Source organism: Capra hircus (assembly GCF_001704415.2).
Source record: "Capra hircus breed San Clemente chromosome X unlocalized genomic scaffold, ASM170441v1, whole genome shotgun sequence".
Classification (NCBI taxonomy): Eukaryota; Metazoa; Chordata; class Mammalia; order Artiodactyla; family Bovidae; genus Capra; species Capra hircus.
In genome coordinates, this window is record NW_017189517.1 from 17,940,983 (window position 1) to 17,956,229 (window position 15,247).

Sequence of the window (15,247 nt, forward strand, 5' to 3'; positions counted from 1 at the left end):
CCATTGTGTGACCTCTTGAGCAGCCCGCCAAGCTCCTCTGTCCATGAGATTTCCCAGGCAAGAATATTAGAGTGGGTTGCCAGTCCCTTCTCCAGGGGATCTTCCCTACTCAGGGATCGAACCTGGGTCTCCTACACTGGCAGGTGGATTCTTTACTTACTGAGCCACCAGGGAAGCCCACTTGGCATATAATGGTCAATAATATTAATTGTCATTAATATTTCCACATCTCCATTTTCAGTCCTGCCTCACCTGAGCTGAAGATATGTATGTACACTCCATCTTGGCCAGGTTGAAAAGCTCCCTTGTTACTCATATAAAGCTCTTGACTTGATGCCCACTTTCAGCAGACAGCCCTCTCTCTCCTTTATCCAAGACATGAAATTCAATGCTTGCCACTCCATTTTGGAATTTACCTCCTGTCTGAGAGGAAGCACTGAACTCTTTCAAAGCCTTTCCTTCTACCTGAGATTCTGAAATACTCCCCAACAGAGCCTTATCCCAAACACTACATTCATTTGTACTCACTCTTCAAGTCCTTGTGATTTGGTGTCATTCTCTAAGATTATTGGAACTGTTTATCATCTTGAATGCACATTGTACAATGGAATCTTCTCAGGGATTTTTTTAACGCCTGGGTCCCACCACTAAAAATTTGGATTTAATTGGTCTGAGGAGCAGTGTTGGCACTGGAATTTGTAAAACCCCGGGTAATTTTAATGTCCAACTAAGGTAGAGAATCTCTGGTCCAAAGCCAGCAATGACCTTCTAAAGGCTTTTTTTTTTTTTTGCTTTTTCTCGATCTTCATTCTACTTGTTGATTCTGAAGTCTTTGACTGTTTAGTCACCTCTTCCCACTGGAAAGCCTCTCCCCTTCCCTTTGATTCTTCTCTGACATCAAAACCAGCCTTTATCTTCTACCCATTATTTTAAATTCATAGGTCTCTTGGGGTACTATATTTGGCATTCTTTATTTCTGACTGTACATCTTCTCACTGGATGATCTTTTCTACTCTTGCTACTTCAGGAACCACCTATCTCTAGATGATTACACACACACACACACACACACACACACACACACACCCAGATACCATTTCCTTGAACTCGAGATCTAAATTAGGAGCTATGTCTGCATACAGTCACAGCAGTGGGACCTAATGTCAGATTTCCTGGGTTCCAATATCCCAGTCCTATTACTTAATTGCTTTGTAATACTGGGCAAGTTATTTAGCATCTCTGATTCTCACTTTACTCATCTGTAAAATAGGGATAATAATGATCCAAACCTCATAGCATATTAGGAAGATTAAATAACACAATCCATCGAAAGTACCTTACTCAGTGCCTGGTGCTTAATAAATGTTAGATGTTTCACTTATAATCATCATTATCATTCCACAAGCAGAATACACAGTTCTAGACTCTCATAGTACTTTACATATACCACTTTTGTAACATTAATCATATAGCAGTACTGTGAAGTGAAGTGAAGTAGCTCAGTCATGTCTGACTCTTTGCGATCCCACAGACTGTAGCCTTCCAGGCTCTTCTGTCCATGAGATTTTCCAGGCAAGAGTACTGGAGTGGGTTGCCATTTCGCTAGTTTATATCTGCCTTCCTAAATGTCCTCTGAATTCTTTGAGGGGAAAGATTGCTTTTCGTTCATCTGTATCTTCAGAGTTTAACTTGGCAGAACTTGGCACAGATAAGCAGACCACAGATAGGAAATAGGTTTCATCTCCCTTGCCAACTCTAATTGATTGACAATGTTTGCACAGAATAATGTGTAGATAAGGATGTGAGGCCACAGTTGGGCTCAGCAGGAAAGAGTTCCACGATTTGATTAGGGATGTTTGCTGAGCTACAGGTAGAGGGTACAGTGCATAAATGCCATGGATATTCCATAGCAGTTTTAGATGCTACATAAATAGCCACTAATCGATTAACTTTTCATAAACAAATAATACTAGCTGAAAGACATGAACCAGTTGAAGTTGTTGCTAAATAATTTAGTTTTAGCTAAATAATACAGTTAACTTAGCTAAATAATGTAGTTTAAAATTTTGGGCAGTCACTATAGATTTTTATGCTAGAAACTTGTGACAACTAGAAGCATAACATGCTTACAGCAGGAAATTCATCACAGGTGATCAAATGTGGTTGAAATTTTCATTTTACAGGCCTTGCTACATTATATTACACCTGCCATGTGATATTTCCCATATAAATACAGATTTGGAGACTAAATTCTTTCAAGATTTTTGTGGGACCTGTTATCCAAACTGTTTAGATATAAGCTAACAATAGTTTATACTACTGATAAGTGCTTGAAATTAGAGTCAAGATGTGCTTTTCAAATCTGGGCTTCTGTCTACGCCTTGAACCCACAAGTGGCAATACTGTTTGAGCAGCTTCTGCTGTGGGATGAAGTAGCTTATTAGTCAGGGTCAATGAGGAGGAAAATAATAATCATCTGTGCCCATTTATTTCAAGATGAACTTCATTCACCTAGCAAAGTACCTGGAACACTTGACACTAAATGAATGTTTAATGCATAAACGAGTAAATGAAAAAATGGATGGAGGGATAGATGGATGGTTGGAGGGATGGATGGAGGGAGGGATGGATGGATAGATGGGAGGATAGGTGGATGGAAGAATGACAGATTAGCTTTGTTTCCGTGTAATTTTGGTAAATTCAGATTGGCAATTTTACTTTCTCTCCACCAGGTGGCGATAATGTGAGATTTAGGTTTAGGTTGCAATACAGAAAGCAGAAAAACAAACAAAAACCATATTAGGAGAAAGAGAAGCCACAAAAGAGAGGTTAAGAAGGAAGAAATGAAATGTTTGTGTCAGATGCAGTTCTCAAGATTCTATGATCCCGTGGGATTTGTAACAGCTCTTCCTCATACTATTTGTTATACATGGGTGACTTTCATTCATAATCACTTTTCAGTAAAGCAGCTATATTCAAAACCAGTCTTACTTATTATAAAAATCATAGGGCAATTCTCATAACTAAAATTATTATCTTTGATTTATATATCCACATATTTTCATTCATTGTATAATCATTTCTTAGTTAATTGATGCCTCACTTGGAAGTGAGGCTGCTTGGGAACAACTGCTAGCCTGTGTGCCTCCAGGAAATGTACCCCAGCTATTAGACCTGCCAAAAATCATATAAAATAAGCTTGCCTAAGGCTCATTCATCCTATTAGCAAAGAATTGTGTGTAATATTAGATTAGTGTCCATCTCTTAATTAGAAAGCTTTTGGAAAATAAGAAAACTGGTTTTAAAATCCACTGCTCTGTGTACATAGTGGGGGTGGGGATGGATTCTGCGTTTTCGGCAAATAAAGATAAGAATATGAAGATTTAAAATAGGATGAAGTATTTCCTCTTATTAATATTTCCCCAAGCAAGTCCTGAATTGAATGACACAGTAAGTTCCCTAAAAAGTGAAAAATAAAACAAGACTCAGAAATATTTCATTATAAATATTGAGTATGATATAGCATATCATTTGCCCCTTACTAAAGAAAATCAGAACACAAAGGCTTTTTAAACCTCCTTGTAAAACCTTGGTCACTGAACACAAAAGAAGCTGAAAAGGATTTTAGGGAAGCAAATGAAAGGAAACTAACAATTACTGAGTTCCTAAACACTTTCACATTTATGATCACAATCAATCCTCACAAACACCTCATGATGTACGTATGGGAGGCAGTGTAGCACAGTGAACAGTGGAAACTTTGGAGTCATAGACTTGATTTCCAATGCCAACTCTTACTACTTCTTGGCTGTAAAAACCGGCAAGTTATTTCTCTCCAAGCCTGTTACCTCATTGGTAAACTGGAGATAACATCTCATCTCATAAGGCATTCATGAGGAGTAAATTTAAGTATCCAGTAGAGCCCTGGAACACAGCAGGTATTATTCAAGTTTTCTTTTATTCTTATTGCTACTTTTATTTTTTCTATTGCGATTATGGTATTGATGATGATGAAGTCAACTCTGCGGTCAACTTTATAGGCTCAGAGAGCTGAGGTAACTTGCTTAAGGCTGCACAGTTAGTGAGCTTAAAAGGCATCTAGCACAGCGTCTGATACTATAGCTGGTGCCCAGTCAAACTTATGTTAACTTTCTTCTGTCCTATCTTAAAACTCAATGATTTTCTAAGAATTTTATTCCTTAAAAATAATGAGTCAGGTTACCTCTAGCTAGTTTGATGCAAGATGCTACCATATATTTGCGAAAATCAAGAACATTTTCTTATACATAAAGGTATACATGGACCAAAATAACAGAGGATTCCAGACTTCACAAAAAAAAGACAATCAGGGGCCCACAGTTTTGCCTGGTGTAGGTTAATTCATTTCTCCCCTAATGAGACACATATGTTCCCTCCTGGGTGTCTCTAAAGATCATGAAGTCAGTGACAAGAAGACCCTAACTTTCTAAACCCTCACTTCCTAGATCTTTATACTTGACATAAGTCAATATAGCAAATGATGGTGCTAGTTAAAATAGGTCAAAAACATGTTTATTTCAGTTCATGGATGATAGATTCGGGTTTTGGTCCTTAATTTTTTTCAGGTCTCACTCTACACATTCTCCCTGGGTAATCTCATCCATCTCCAGGCATCTCCTATGATATAAGATATCAGCGAACTCAAGTCTATTTATTTCAACAGTCCAGATCTTTCCTGAAGTCTAGACACACGTTAACAACTGCTTGGCAGGAAAATCCACCTGGATGTCACCCAAGCAACTTCAACCTAACATGTTCAGAAAGAAACTCATTCCCTTTCAAACCCACTCCTCCTATTTTTCTTCTCTTGGTAAATGGATCACCATCCTCCCAGTTTTCTGACTTGAAATTCAGAATAATCTTTGACTCTGTTATCTCTTTCAAACTCGACAAGTAATCAATTACTAAGGCTTATCAATTCTACCACACTAATACCTCTTGAATATGTTTCTTCACCTCTACTGATACAGCCAGAGTTTAGACATTCATCACCATCCTTAGCCTGGGCTAATTCAGTGGCTTCATAGATGGTCTCCCTGCATCGAATTTCCCCCAATTGCAATCAATCTTCTACAGTGCTGCTTACACATCTACAATACTCTGCTACACTTCTCATCTGAAACATTATAAGTCATCAGGAAATTCTCTATCACTTAAAAGCTTTTTAAAAAAATGTGGAAAGGAAAAAATGGAACTCCCAACTTGGGCATGGAAGACTTTTTGTGACCTGACGCCAATGCACTGATTTTCATATTGAAATTTTCATCATGCTAAGCCTTTTCACAGTTTTATGCTTTTGCACCTGCTAACCTACCCTCTGGGCTTCCCTGATAGCTCAGTTGGTAAAGAATCTGCCTGCAATGCAGGAAACCTGAAATCGATTCCTGGGTGGGGAAGATCCACTGGAAAAGAATCTGCCCTCTTGGAATGTCCTTTTCCTGAGTGAGGGTGTGTGTGTGTGTGTGTGTGTGTGTGTGTATGTGTACAGTCACTCAGTCATGTCCAACTCTTTGTGACCCCATGGACTGTAACCCACCAGGTTCCTCTGTCCATTGGATTTCCCAGGCAAGAATACTGGAGTAGGTTGCCATTTCTTCCTCCAGGGGATCTTCCCCATCCAAGGATTGAACCTGCATCTCCCGTATTAGCAGGCTAATTCTTACCATCATACCACCTGGGAAGCCCTCTTCCTTTTCCTGGTAAACTCTTATTCAAATGTGAAAAAAATTGATCAAATATCACTTTTCTATGGATCTTGATTCACCCATGTACTTTCATAGCACTTTATTTATCTGTAAATGTACCTGCTACATTTAAGTGAAATGATTTGTCAGATGTCTATTTTCTCCACAACATTATGGGTTTCCTACAAGCAGAAACTATCATGGTCATCTACATCCCAACCATCTGACTGGAAGCCTGACACATAGCAAGTGCTCAATAAAAGCTTACTGAATAATAATAGGCTATTAAAGAGAAATTAGGATGACATTTTAGAAGACAAACTTTCTCTCATCTCAAAATTTATTTTGAGCACAATGCATGCAGACAAAATCTGGCTAGGTCTTTATACTGACTCAATATAAAATCACTTATATTTTTAGAACAAACTGTCACCAGAAGTGCATTCTTATTTAAATTCATAACATTAGGTCAAGCACACTATACACTGATTCTATAAGCCACAACTCACAATTATAAGTTCATATTCTGTAAAGACAATCTTATAGAGAAACATTGATGGTAATTACACATTGCTTAAAGTATAATAGAGCCAAAAAATTCCCATATGAAAATATTTCCCAATGTCCAGTTATGCAGAAGAAAAAAAATACTCATAACAAAGTTGCAGTCTTCAGCAGACTAAATAGGGAAGACTAAAATGAAGTTCTTGAAAACACAGATAAAAAACTTTTACCAAGTATGTTATGAGCTAAAACATTAGTGCTTTTTTGCATTTCTTTTTCTTGGGGATGGTCTTGCTCCCTGTCTCCTGTACAATGTCACAAACCTCCGTCCATAGAGTGTCCCTTGGACTGCAAGGAGGTCCAACCAGTCCATCCTAAAGGAAATCAGTCCTGAATATTCATTGGAAGGACTGATGTTGAAGCTGAAACTCCAATACACTGGCCACCTGATGCAAAGAGCTGACCCATTTGAAAAGACCCTGATGCTGGGAAAGATTAAAGGCAGGAGGAGAAGGGGATGACAAAGGATGAGATGGTTGAATGGCATCACCGACTCAATGGACATGAGTTTGAGTAAACTCCGGGAATTGGTGATGGACAGGGAGGCCTGGCGTGCTGCAGTCCATGGGGTCGCAAAGAGTCGGACACGACTGAGCGACTGAACTGAACTGAAAACATTAGTAACATAGTTAAAATAAATATTTAGTGTATATCTAAATGTTGGTATGAATATCTCAAATTTTGGCTCAATTAAAAATTTTTCTAATGTAAGATTCCAATAAAGCAATTTTCATGTATGAATTTTGCATGGTCTGTGGTGGTCCCTGAGAATTTGCATTTCTAACAAGTCAGTAGGTGATTCTGCTGCTGGTGGACCAAGGTCCATGCTTTGAGAACCATTGATCTAGATAACCAAATCATTTTTTAAAAAAAATCTCCACACAGACTTATTGTTTCTTTTTAAAAAAGTAATCAGTACCAACATCAGTATCTCTTTTTTTTTTCCTATGAAGTGAAAATGGGGTCTAATACCACTTCTCTATCATCTGAAAAGAAATAAGGAAATCATATTTCTATCTACCTGTTGTCTACTTATTAGAAACTATCTTGTCAATCCACAATTGAGAAATTAGGTTGTCCAACGGATATGCCCCACATCATGGCTGTGGTAGAGAGGGTTCCAACCAATTCTTACCTTCCCTTTGGACTGTGCTGCACAAGGTTTCAGCATTCTGTCGACAAACTTTCTGGACCTTTGCTTGGTAGTCTCCACTAACCTTTTTACAGCTCTTTTAGATGCTGAAGATTTATTTGAGACTTTCGTCCCACATAGGCAATGGCTTGAAAAGCACTTAGCTGTTTACTTTTCATCTTACTATAAATTATTTATCTTTCAGTCTGTAAATGGCTATTTGTAGGATTAAGCAAATTTTGAATGCTCTGATAAGAGGATTGCTGCATGCAAACTCATGCATAATCCGTAAAAAGCACATGTAATCTACAACCACAGTTAGGACTGGCACATGAAACAGATTCACTAAGCATATGTAAGAAGTACGAATTGTTAACCAATTAACATCAGCAAATTTGTTTCCAAAACATAAGTTTACGCACACAACCCATTCCCTAGTGAGAAATCATATTAGCTATAAAAATCCAATAAAAACATACCTTGGGTAGATTTCTCGACTTCTTTCCTCGTCCTACTCTGGCTATTGTAATTCATCCTCAGCTCTTGGTTATATTCATGCAGAGTTTCTCTGGAGTTGTATGACTGTCTTGGTTTTCTTCCATCTTCACTCTCATCAGAAGAACTGGTATAAGCTAGGTCCATTTCATGCTTGACTTTTGACAGAGGCTGGTAGGGTTTGCAGTCTGTTTGCTCCATCTCTGATGAAGCAAGCTCAGTTTCATGAAAAAAGGAAGAGGAACTCCTTTAGTGTATGCAGTCCTGAAAGAGGGATGGAAAAACACAAGCTTGCTTAGATTTGTCCTTTTGCAAGAAAATGCATCTGGCAGATTCACAATTGGTCCTGATAATACTATCAAAGGAGGGGAGCCAAAGACAAACTGTATGACATGAAACTAGCCTGGGGCAATAATAACACTATGTTCCATGCATACTTCATCAAGCATTTAGGATTAAGCTGGAGGTAGCAGTATCAGAAAATACTTAAGATTAAAAAGAGACAGCCTTCAAAAATATTTGTAACAGAATGCAAATAAAGGACTGTGTTGTTCTACGGCGTGTGCATGTTTTTAATGTTAAAGTCTGCGGTCAGATTAAAAAAAAAATTATAAGATTTTAAAGTGGCCAGAAGTACAAATATTAACCCAGCACATCCTACATTTGAAATGAAAACTGGTAAGAGAACTACATTCAGAAAAAAACACGTTCTTGCCTCTGGTTTAATATTGCATTTAAGAAAGGGGCTCCGAGGAAGAGAATGAATCTGAGTTAGAGAGGCTCATGAAATAAAGTGTCCTTAAGGGGGACTGAGCTCTCTGTGTTCATATTGTGGCTTCTGTGCCTCGGGCTTGCAGAGCATTTTTAATGAGTTAGGTGGTGGTAAATTTTTGTTCTTCATAGTACCGAGAGGATATAAACAGCACTTCTAGGTGAGTATACTGGTGTAGAAACAGCAGGATCTAAATCGGGTTTAGAAATAGAAACTTAAAACTTCATGATAAATCATTGAAAGAAATCCCCTTCCCCACAGAACGCTGAGCTAGGAGTCATAAGGCTCTTAAGACCAGTAGAGGCATTATCCCCCTTACTGAGCACAGAGCGGTTTGAGAAGCTCAAACACCATCTGAGATGCCAAAGCCTTCTGAAAAGTTTTAAGTCCTGTAAACATGTGCTTATTTTCATTCTATACATTATTTTATCATCATTTTCCTGCACTGTTGCAACTTTGCAACTTGGCCCTTTCATACAATGTTAAAGAAACTTAGCTTGAAACCAAACAAGGCCATGATTTTATTTTGCAGTGAAAATGACTCCCCGATTTTTCTTCAGCTCTTCACCATATGCATTTTCAAAGAAATCTACTGACATCTGGATGGTGGCTATTTTGTCACATACAGTATCTCACTTTTGGGAATTTCTATCACATGTATAGCAAAAAGAACATTGAAATCACTCTGTAAAGCTGATAGATTGACTCATGAGCATTCAAAGGTACACAATGTTTCACAGCATGAACAGTTTCACTAGTCGAGGCCTTAACCACATATTAAGATCCTTGAAGGCAGACTCTGAGTCTTATGCATCTTTATATATCCCATACCACTTAGCACTACTCTAGGCACAAACATAGTAAAAACTATTTAACTCCTGAACCTACAAATTCCATAAGTGGTCTATGGAGGCACCTTGTTTGCTTGAATTGATATCAGAGCTGAGCATCCTTGGAGAGAAAGCAGATAAATGAATATATACTGGTGATTCAGCAACAATCTAAGTTCATGCCTTCTTACATACAGAATCTAAAATCCTCAATTCACAGCTCCAGCCTAGGTCCCTCCCCTGTGCCACAGACTTGAGTATCCAACAGCTTTCTCAATGTATCTACTTAGATATCTAAAAGGTATCTCAAATGTATTGAGTTCAAAACTGAGCTCCTGATTCCCACCCCTTCTCCACATGCTCTTTCATAGTCTTCTCTTTCTTGGTAAAAGGCAACTTCATTATTTTGTTTGCTCAAGCCACAGACTCTGAAGTCATGCTTGATTCCCATCTTTCACATTCCACATACAATCCATCAGTTCATCCTGTTGGTACTACCTTTGAAATATATCCAGAATCCAAAGGCATCCTCTACTTCCCCAATACCACATCAATTATTGCCAAAGCCTCCTAATTGATCCCCTGGTTTACACCATTGCTCCGTTATAGCACATTCCTCACACTCCAGCCAGAATGAAGCTTTTAAATCTAAGTCATATCATCTCTTTTGGCTCAAAAGCATTATTGGCACCTTCAGTTCAGTTTAGTCACTCAGTCATGTCCTTTAAAATAAAAGCTGAAATTCTTACAATGACCTAGGTGGACTCCTACAATGTCCACCTCTCCCCACCCTAACCTCTCCAAACTCATCCTCTGATATTTCTTCCTATGTCACCCACTCCAGACGTATTGGGTTGGCCAAAAAGCTTGTTTGGGTTTTCATAAGGTGTTATGGAAAAACCCAAATGACGTTTTTGGCCAACCCGATATTAGCCTCCTTGCTGTTTCTGAAAATACCAGGCACAATTCCACCTCAGGGCCTTTGCAACCTCTCATTGTAAACCACTAAAAAATGTCATTTCTCGTCCTCCTTCCTGTCTTTCATAGAACTTGTCACTAAATGGTATATTGTATATTTTATTTGTTTATTGTCTGCCACATGTCTCTCCGATCGAAAATATAACCTCCATGAAAATGGATATTTTTATCGTTCTATTCATTTCTATATTCCTAAAATGAGCACAGTGCCTTGCGTATAGTACACATTTGATCAATATCTGCTAAATGATTTAAACAAACCAATGTCAAGACTTACAGAAGGGGCTAGAGAAAATGTAGAAATGAACAGGCCATAGTCTCTGCACCCAAGGAACTCACAGTTGTAATATAAGTGATAACAAACAACTCTACTGCAAAGTAGAATAGAATAACTCACAAAAAACAAACCAAAGTACTATCTAAGCATTAAACATGAAGGTATTGGGAAAGGACTGCTTATTTGTTCACCACCACCACCATCATTACAACCACTGAAATTCCAATGAGCATCTAAGGGCAATTTTAATCTCTTTCTTTTCAAGTTCCCATAGCATGTTCTTCAGAAGGTAGGCAGTTGTCTGGATTTTAGGCCTTGAAAGTGAAAGTGAAAGTTAGTTGCTCAGTCATGTCTGACTCTTTGCTGCTCCACAGACTGTAGTCTGCCAGGTTCCTCTGCCCATGGAATTTTCTAGGCAAGAATACTGAAGTGGGTTGCCGTTCTCTTCTCCAGGGGATCTTCCTGATTAAATCCTGGGTCTTCTGCTTTACAGGCAGATTCCTTACTGTCTGAGCCACCAGAGAAGCCCCTTGATTTAGCTACAAACAGTGCACGGTGAGAAATGTAACAATAACAGACTTCTGAGATGCATCATTGCAGCTGAAGATTGGACTTTCACCCAGAAAAGGAGACATTAATAATATTTATTTAACTTCATTTTAACTAACACATACAGTTCTTTGTTTATTAAAGACTGAAAGTTTACTGAGCAGGGGTGGAGAGCTATTTTCCATATAAGGTCATTGATAATGGAAAAATATCAAATAATCTTATAATTAAAAAAATAATAAAATGTTTAATAAAATGTCATAATATGGAGATAAATAAGTATTGTTCTACTTTCTAAACACACTTCCCAACTCTTACTTGCTTTTTCAGTGAAGCCTTTGGTTCACTCTGCCTGGGATTAACATAGCAGAGATATGGTCAGAATAATGCTCCCTGTTAAGTCTCAGTTGGTTATAAACTTACATCACTCAAACCTGTCAATTTAAAAATGAAAACCATTTCACATCTAATACCTAACACTGTATTTTGGTTACTATGATTTATCATGTTAAAATCTCCTCTATTTTTACATATAGAAATTAAGACATTCTTCTTTCCCTCAGTATATATATTTGCAACACGAAAATGAGATGAGGAGAGAGAGTGAGAGATGCCTATATCCATTTTGAACCATTCTTAATGTTCTCATCACAGCTATTCACAGCTATAATCATTGAGTATAGCCTGGAAATAATCTTATACCACAAATTGGTTAAAAAAAAAAAAGAGAGAGAGAAAATAATCCTTCCCTGCTCCCTAGCCCTCAACCACAATTTCTTATCTTAAAATTTACATCAGTGGACCCAGATGGCAGAAAATACATTCTAGTTCTCTTTAGACACATGATATAGAGGCATATATAACGGTGTGCCTAGAGCTGTGAAAGTATATAATAGAGATTTACCCAGGTCTTGAGAGACAGAGCTTGACATTACTCACTACTAGTTTACCTTTTGAAAATAAAAAGTGATAAAACATTAAGAAAAATATTACTATTTTAAATGTAACGAAGTTTGAAAACACAATACATCTGAAAAGATGCTGTTCTAAATATGCCATGGTAAGGAAAATGCTCATATTTGCTTAATTGACTTTTTCATTCAGTGCTCAACATGGCATCCTGGAGGGCCACTGACAAGCCAATGTCATTTAGACATGATGATATTGTCAACACACAGAGAAACCAAATGTACATATAATGCAATACACACCAAAATAATTTTTAATTTCTCGATTATTTTGATGAATAATAAAAAAAAGCAATTGTGTAGGTAAAACACATGCTCCTATGTAACAGACTAAACAAAAAAGAAGTCAATTATCTTTCCTACTGCAGAAGATTCATCCTGATAGATCGCATAATATAAATTCAAATGTCACCACCTGTGGTTTACCCTTGTGTTTTCCACTTTCTACTTGCTAACAAGATAAACTCCAAGGTGACTTCAGAGGAGACCCAAGGAGGTTCTATGTTTATTTCTTTAGTCATCATAAGGCTAGGGAGAGACAACTTGGTGTAGGGAAATTACTGGCCTTGCAATGGTAGGATTATCACAACCACAACGAAGCGGCAGCAGCCATAGCAGTAACTACCTCACAGCAGGTATCACGCCTGTCAGTCACTGTCCTAAATGCTTTTCACATATTAAATCTTTTCATTCTTACAGCACTCTATGAGGTAGGTATTATTTTTATAGCCATTCTATAAAGAAAACCAAGGAACAGAGCAGTTAGGTGACTTGCCCAAGGTCACACAGCTAGTAACTAGCAGTACAGCTGAGATTTCAATTCACACAATCTGTCTCCAAAGACCACACCCCATCACTGTTCTACTTTGTCTTTCAGAAGAATACTGGGAAGAGTGGCCTAAGGTACACAACCTTCCCCTCTTTTGGAGCCTTTAGTTTATCTCAAGGTCATAGGAGATTAGATTATCTCAAAGAGCTCCTCCAACTCTAAAATCCCATGACTGTATATGAAGTTGAAGGGAAGTTTAGATCGACTGACCCAACAAATGGTGGGTATATTCAAAGCCAACTTTGTATTCCCCTCCCCTCAGCTCCCTTTTCTTCCTTTCCTGCCCCTTTTCCCAACCCTTCACACTCATTCCAGTCTACTATAGGGTAGTGTAAGTAAACTATTGCTTTTGAATCCATGGGTCTGTGTATACATCTATGTGTTGAGCATAACCTCCCTTCCTTTTTATCTGTTCTGTTATTTTCTTTCCATATTTTGTTCTTTAACATATGGCTGCCCTCTCATACTGGAAAACAGATCTGTCCTACTCGTAGGAACTGTTCACAAGTTTGGGCTTTCACTAAAAAGGCTCACTCCACTCTAGAGAGAAAAACAAAGCACATTACCCAAGGAAAACAGGTCTTCTTAGCACACCAGACAAGAGGAAATGAGAGTACCAAGTACCTGGAGAACACCTAGCAAAGGGGGATAGTACTCTTTGTAATTATTACAATAATTTGTCTTTAATAACGACCTTTTATTTTAATGCAGATTGACTGATTCAGAAAACACTGGACTTAGGAAATGAATGTGAACTCTTGGCTGATTCTTTTCTCACCTTTCTTTGTTTTTCTTGAGCAAACACTTATGTACTGAACTGTCATGGTGGGTGAGAATAGCTTTAAAAGTAGCATAATTGCTTGAGGGAGAAAGCTCCCCTATAAACTTACCAGCCAAGTAAGAGTTACTGCTGTCACTCTGGCCCATTTCCTTACAGTCCTAATGTACACGGATATTTTTTCATGTTCTTTACGTCTCTGTAAATGTTTTTTGCATTTTTCTGTAGAATTTGTGTAACAATCGTTTTTAATGGCAGTATAGTATGGATGTATCATAATTTACACACCCATTCCCCTATTATTGGGTATTTATATTTTTCCCTTTCTATTTATAAGTATTATAACTGGAGGCATATAAAAATAATACGAACATCTTCAATATTTTTTATTATTTCCTTAGGGTAGATTCCAAGAAGTTGAATTAATGAGCCAAAAGATTTGAACATTTTTGTGGCTTTGGAGGACTGTAATGATTTACACTGCTGTCAGCAATGTGTGGGAACACTCTTCTTCAGCCGTACCCTGATCAACTTTGAGAATTTCTTTTTAATGTTTATTTGAAATAAGTAAATGAAAGGATCTTCTTCCTTTAATTTGCATTTCCTTGATTATTAGTGAGGCTGGATATTTTCTCTGCTTGTGTTTTCTAGTTCTGTTTTCTCTCTTGTGAACTATTTATGGTTTTTGTGTCTTTATCGACTGGGAACCTTACTTTTTAAAAAATTAAACTATATTGGTATAATAAAGCAAATAAATTAAGACTTTATAATATTTGCTGAAACTATCTTTCATAGTTTGCTGTTTGCCCTTTTTATTTTTCCCCTTTTTAGATGAAGGAACATTATACTAAGAAGAAAGCAGATCAGTGGCTGCACAGAAATCAGTTGCTTTAGATGTTTTAGAAAAATATGACAAACTTGATAAAGGTAAGAGTCTTTCTGAAAGCAATTTGTTAGTAACTAATTACACTCCAACTGTTTGATTGACTTCATTTACTTATATACCAAATAAATTTGAGTTTGATGGAATTAGATTATGTTTTTTAAAAAAATACCTATCAATGTGTGTATGATGATATCATATGGCTTTTGTAACGGAACTGGCCAAGTATTATGGGGTTTCATGGATACTGTCATAACATTTTAGTAAATAAAAAGAAAAGCAAATCATCATTTTTCAGGAGACAGGCTGAGAATTTTACGTACTGCATATGGGTCTCCTTATCCAGGAAATGATACCTGTAGAAGTAGACTGCTTTTGTGGTACACAGGTATTCTGTTATATCAGAGATAGCACTCAAGAGTTGAAATGAAATTCTGTCTACTTGTATTGGTTTACATGAGCTTGTTTA

General features: G+C 37.5%; 1 protein-coding gene across 1 annotated transcript in view; it reads right to left on the reverse strand.

Annotated features, from left to right (window-relative positions):
- Positions 1-15,247, reverse strand: part of TENM1 (teneurin transmembrane protein 1) — a 986,510-nt gene that overhangs the window by 713,103 nt on the left and 258,160 nt on the right. Inside the window, exon 4 of the mRNA XM_018044162.1 lies at positions 7,899-8,178. Within this exon, the coding sequence (XP_017899651.1) occupies positions 7,899-8,115 (217 nt within the window). The 5' untranslated portion in view covers positions 8,116-8,178. The remainder of the gene's footprint in view (positions 1-7,898; positions 8,179-15,247) is intronic.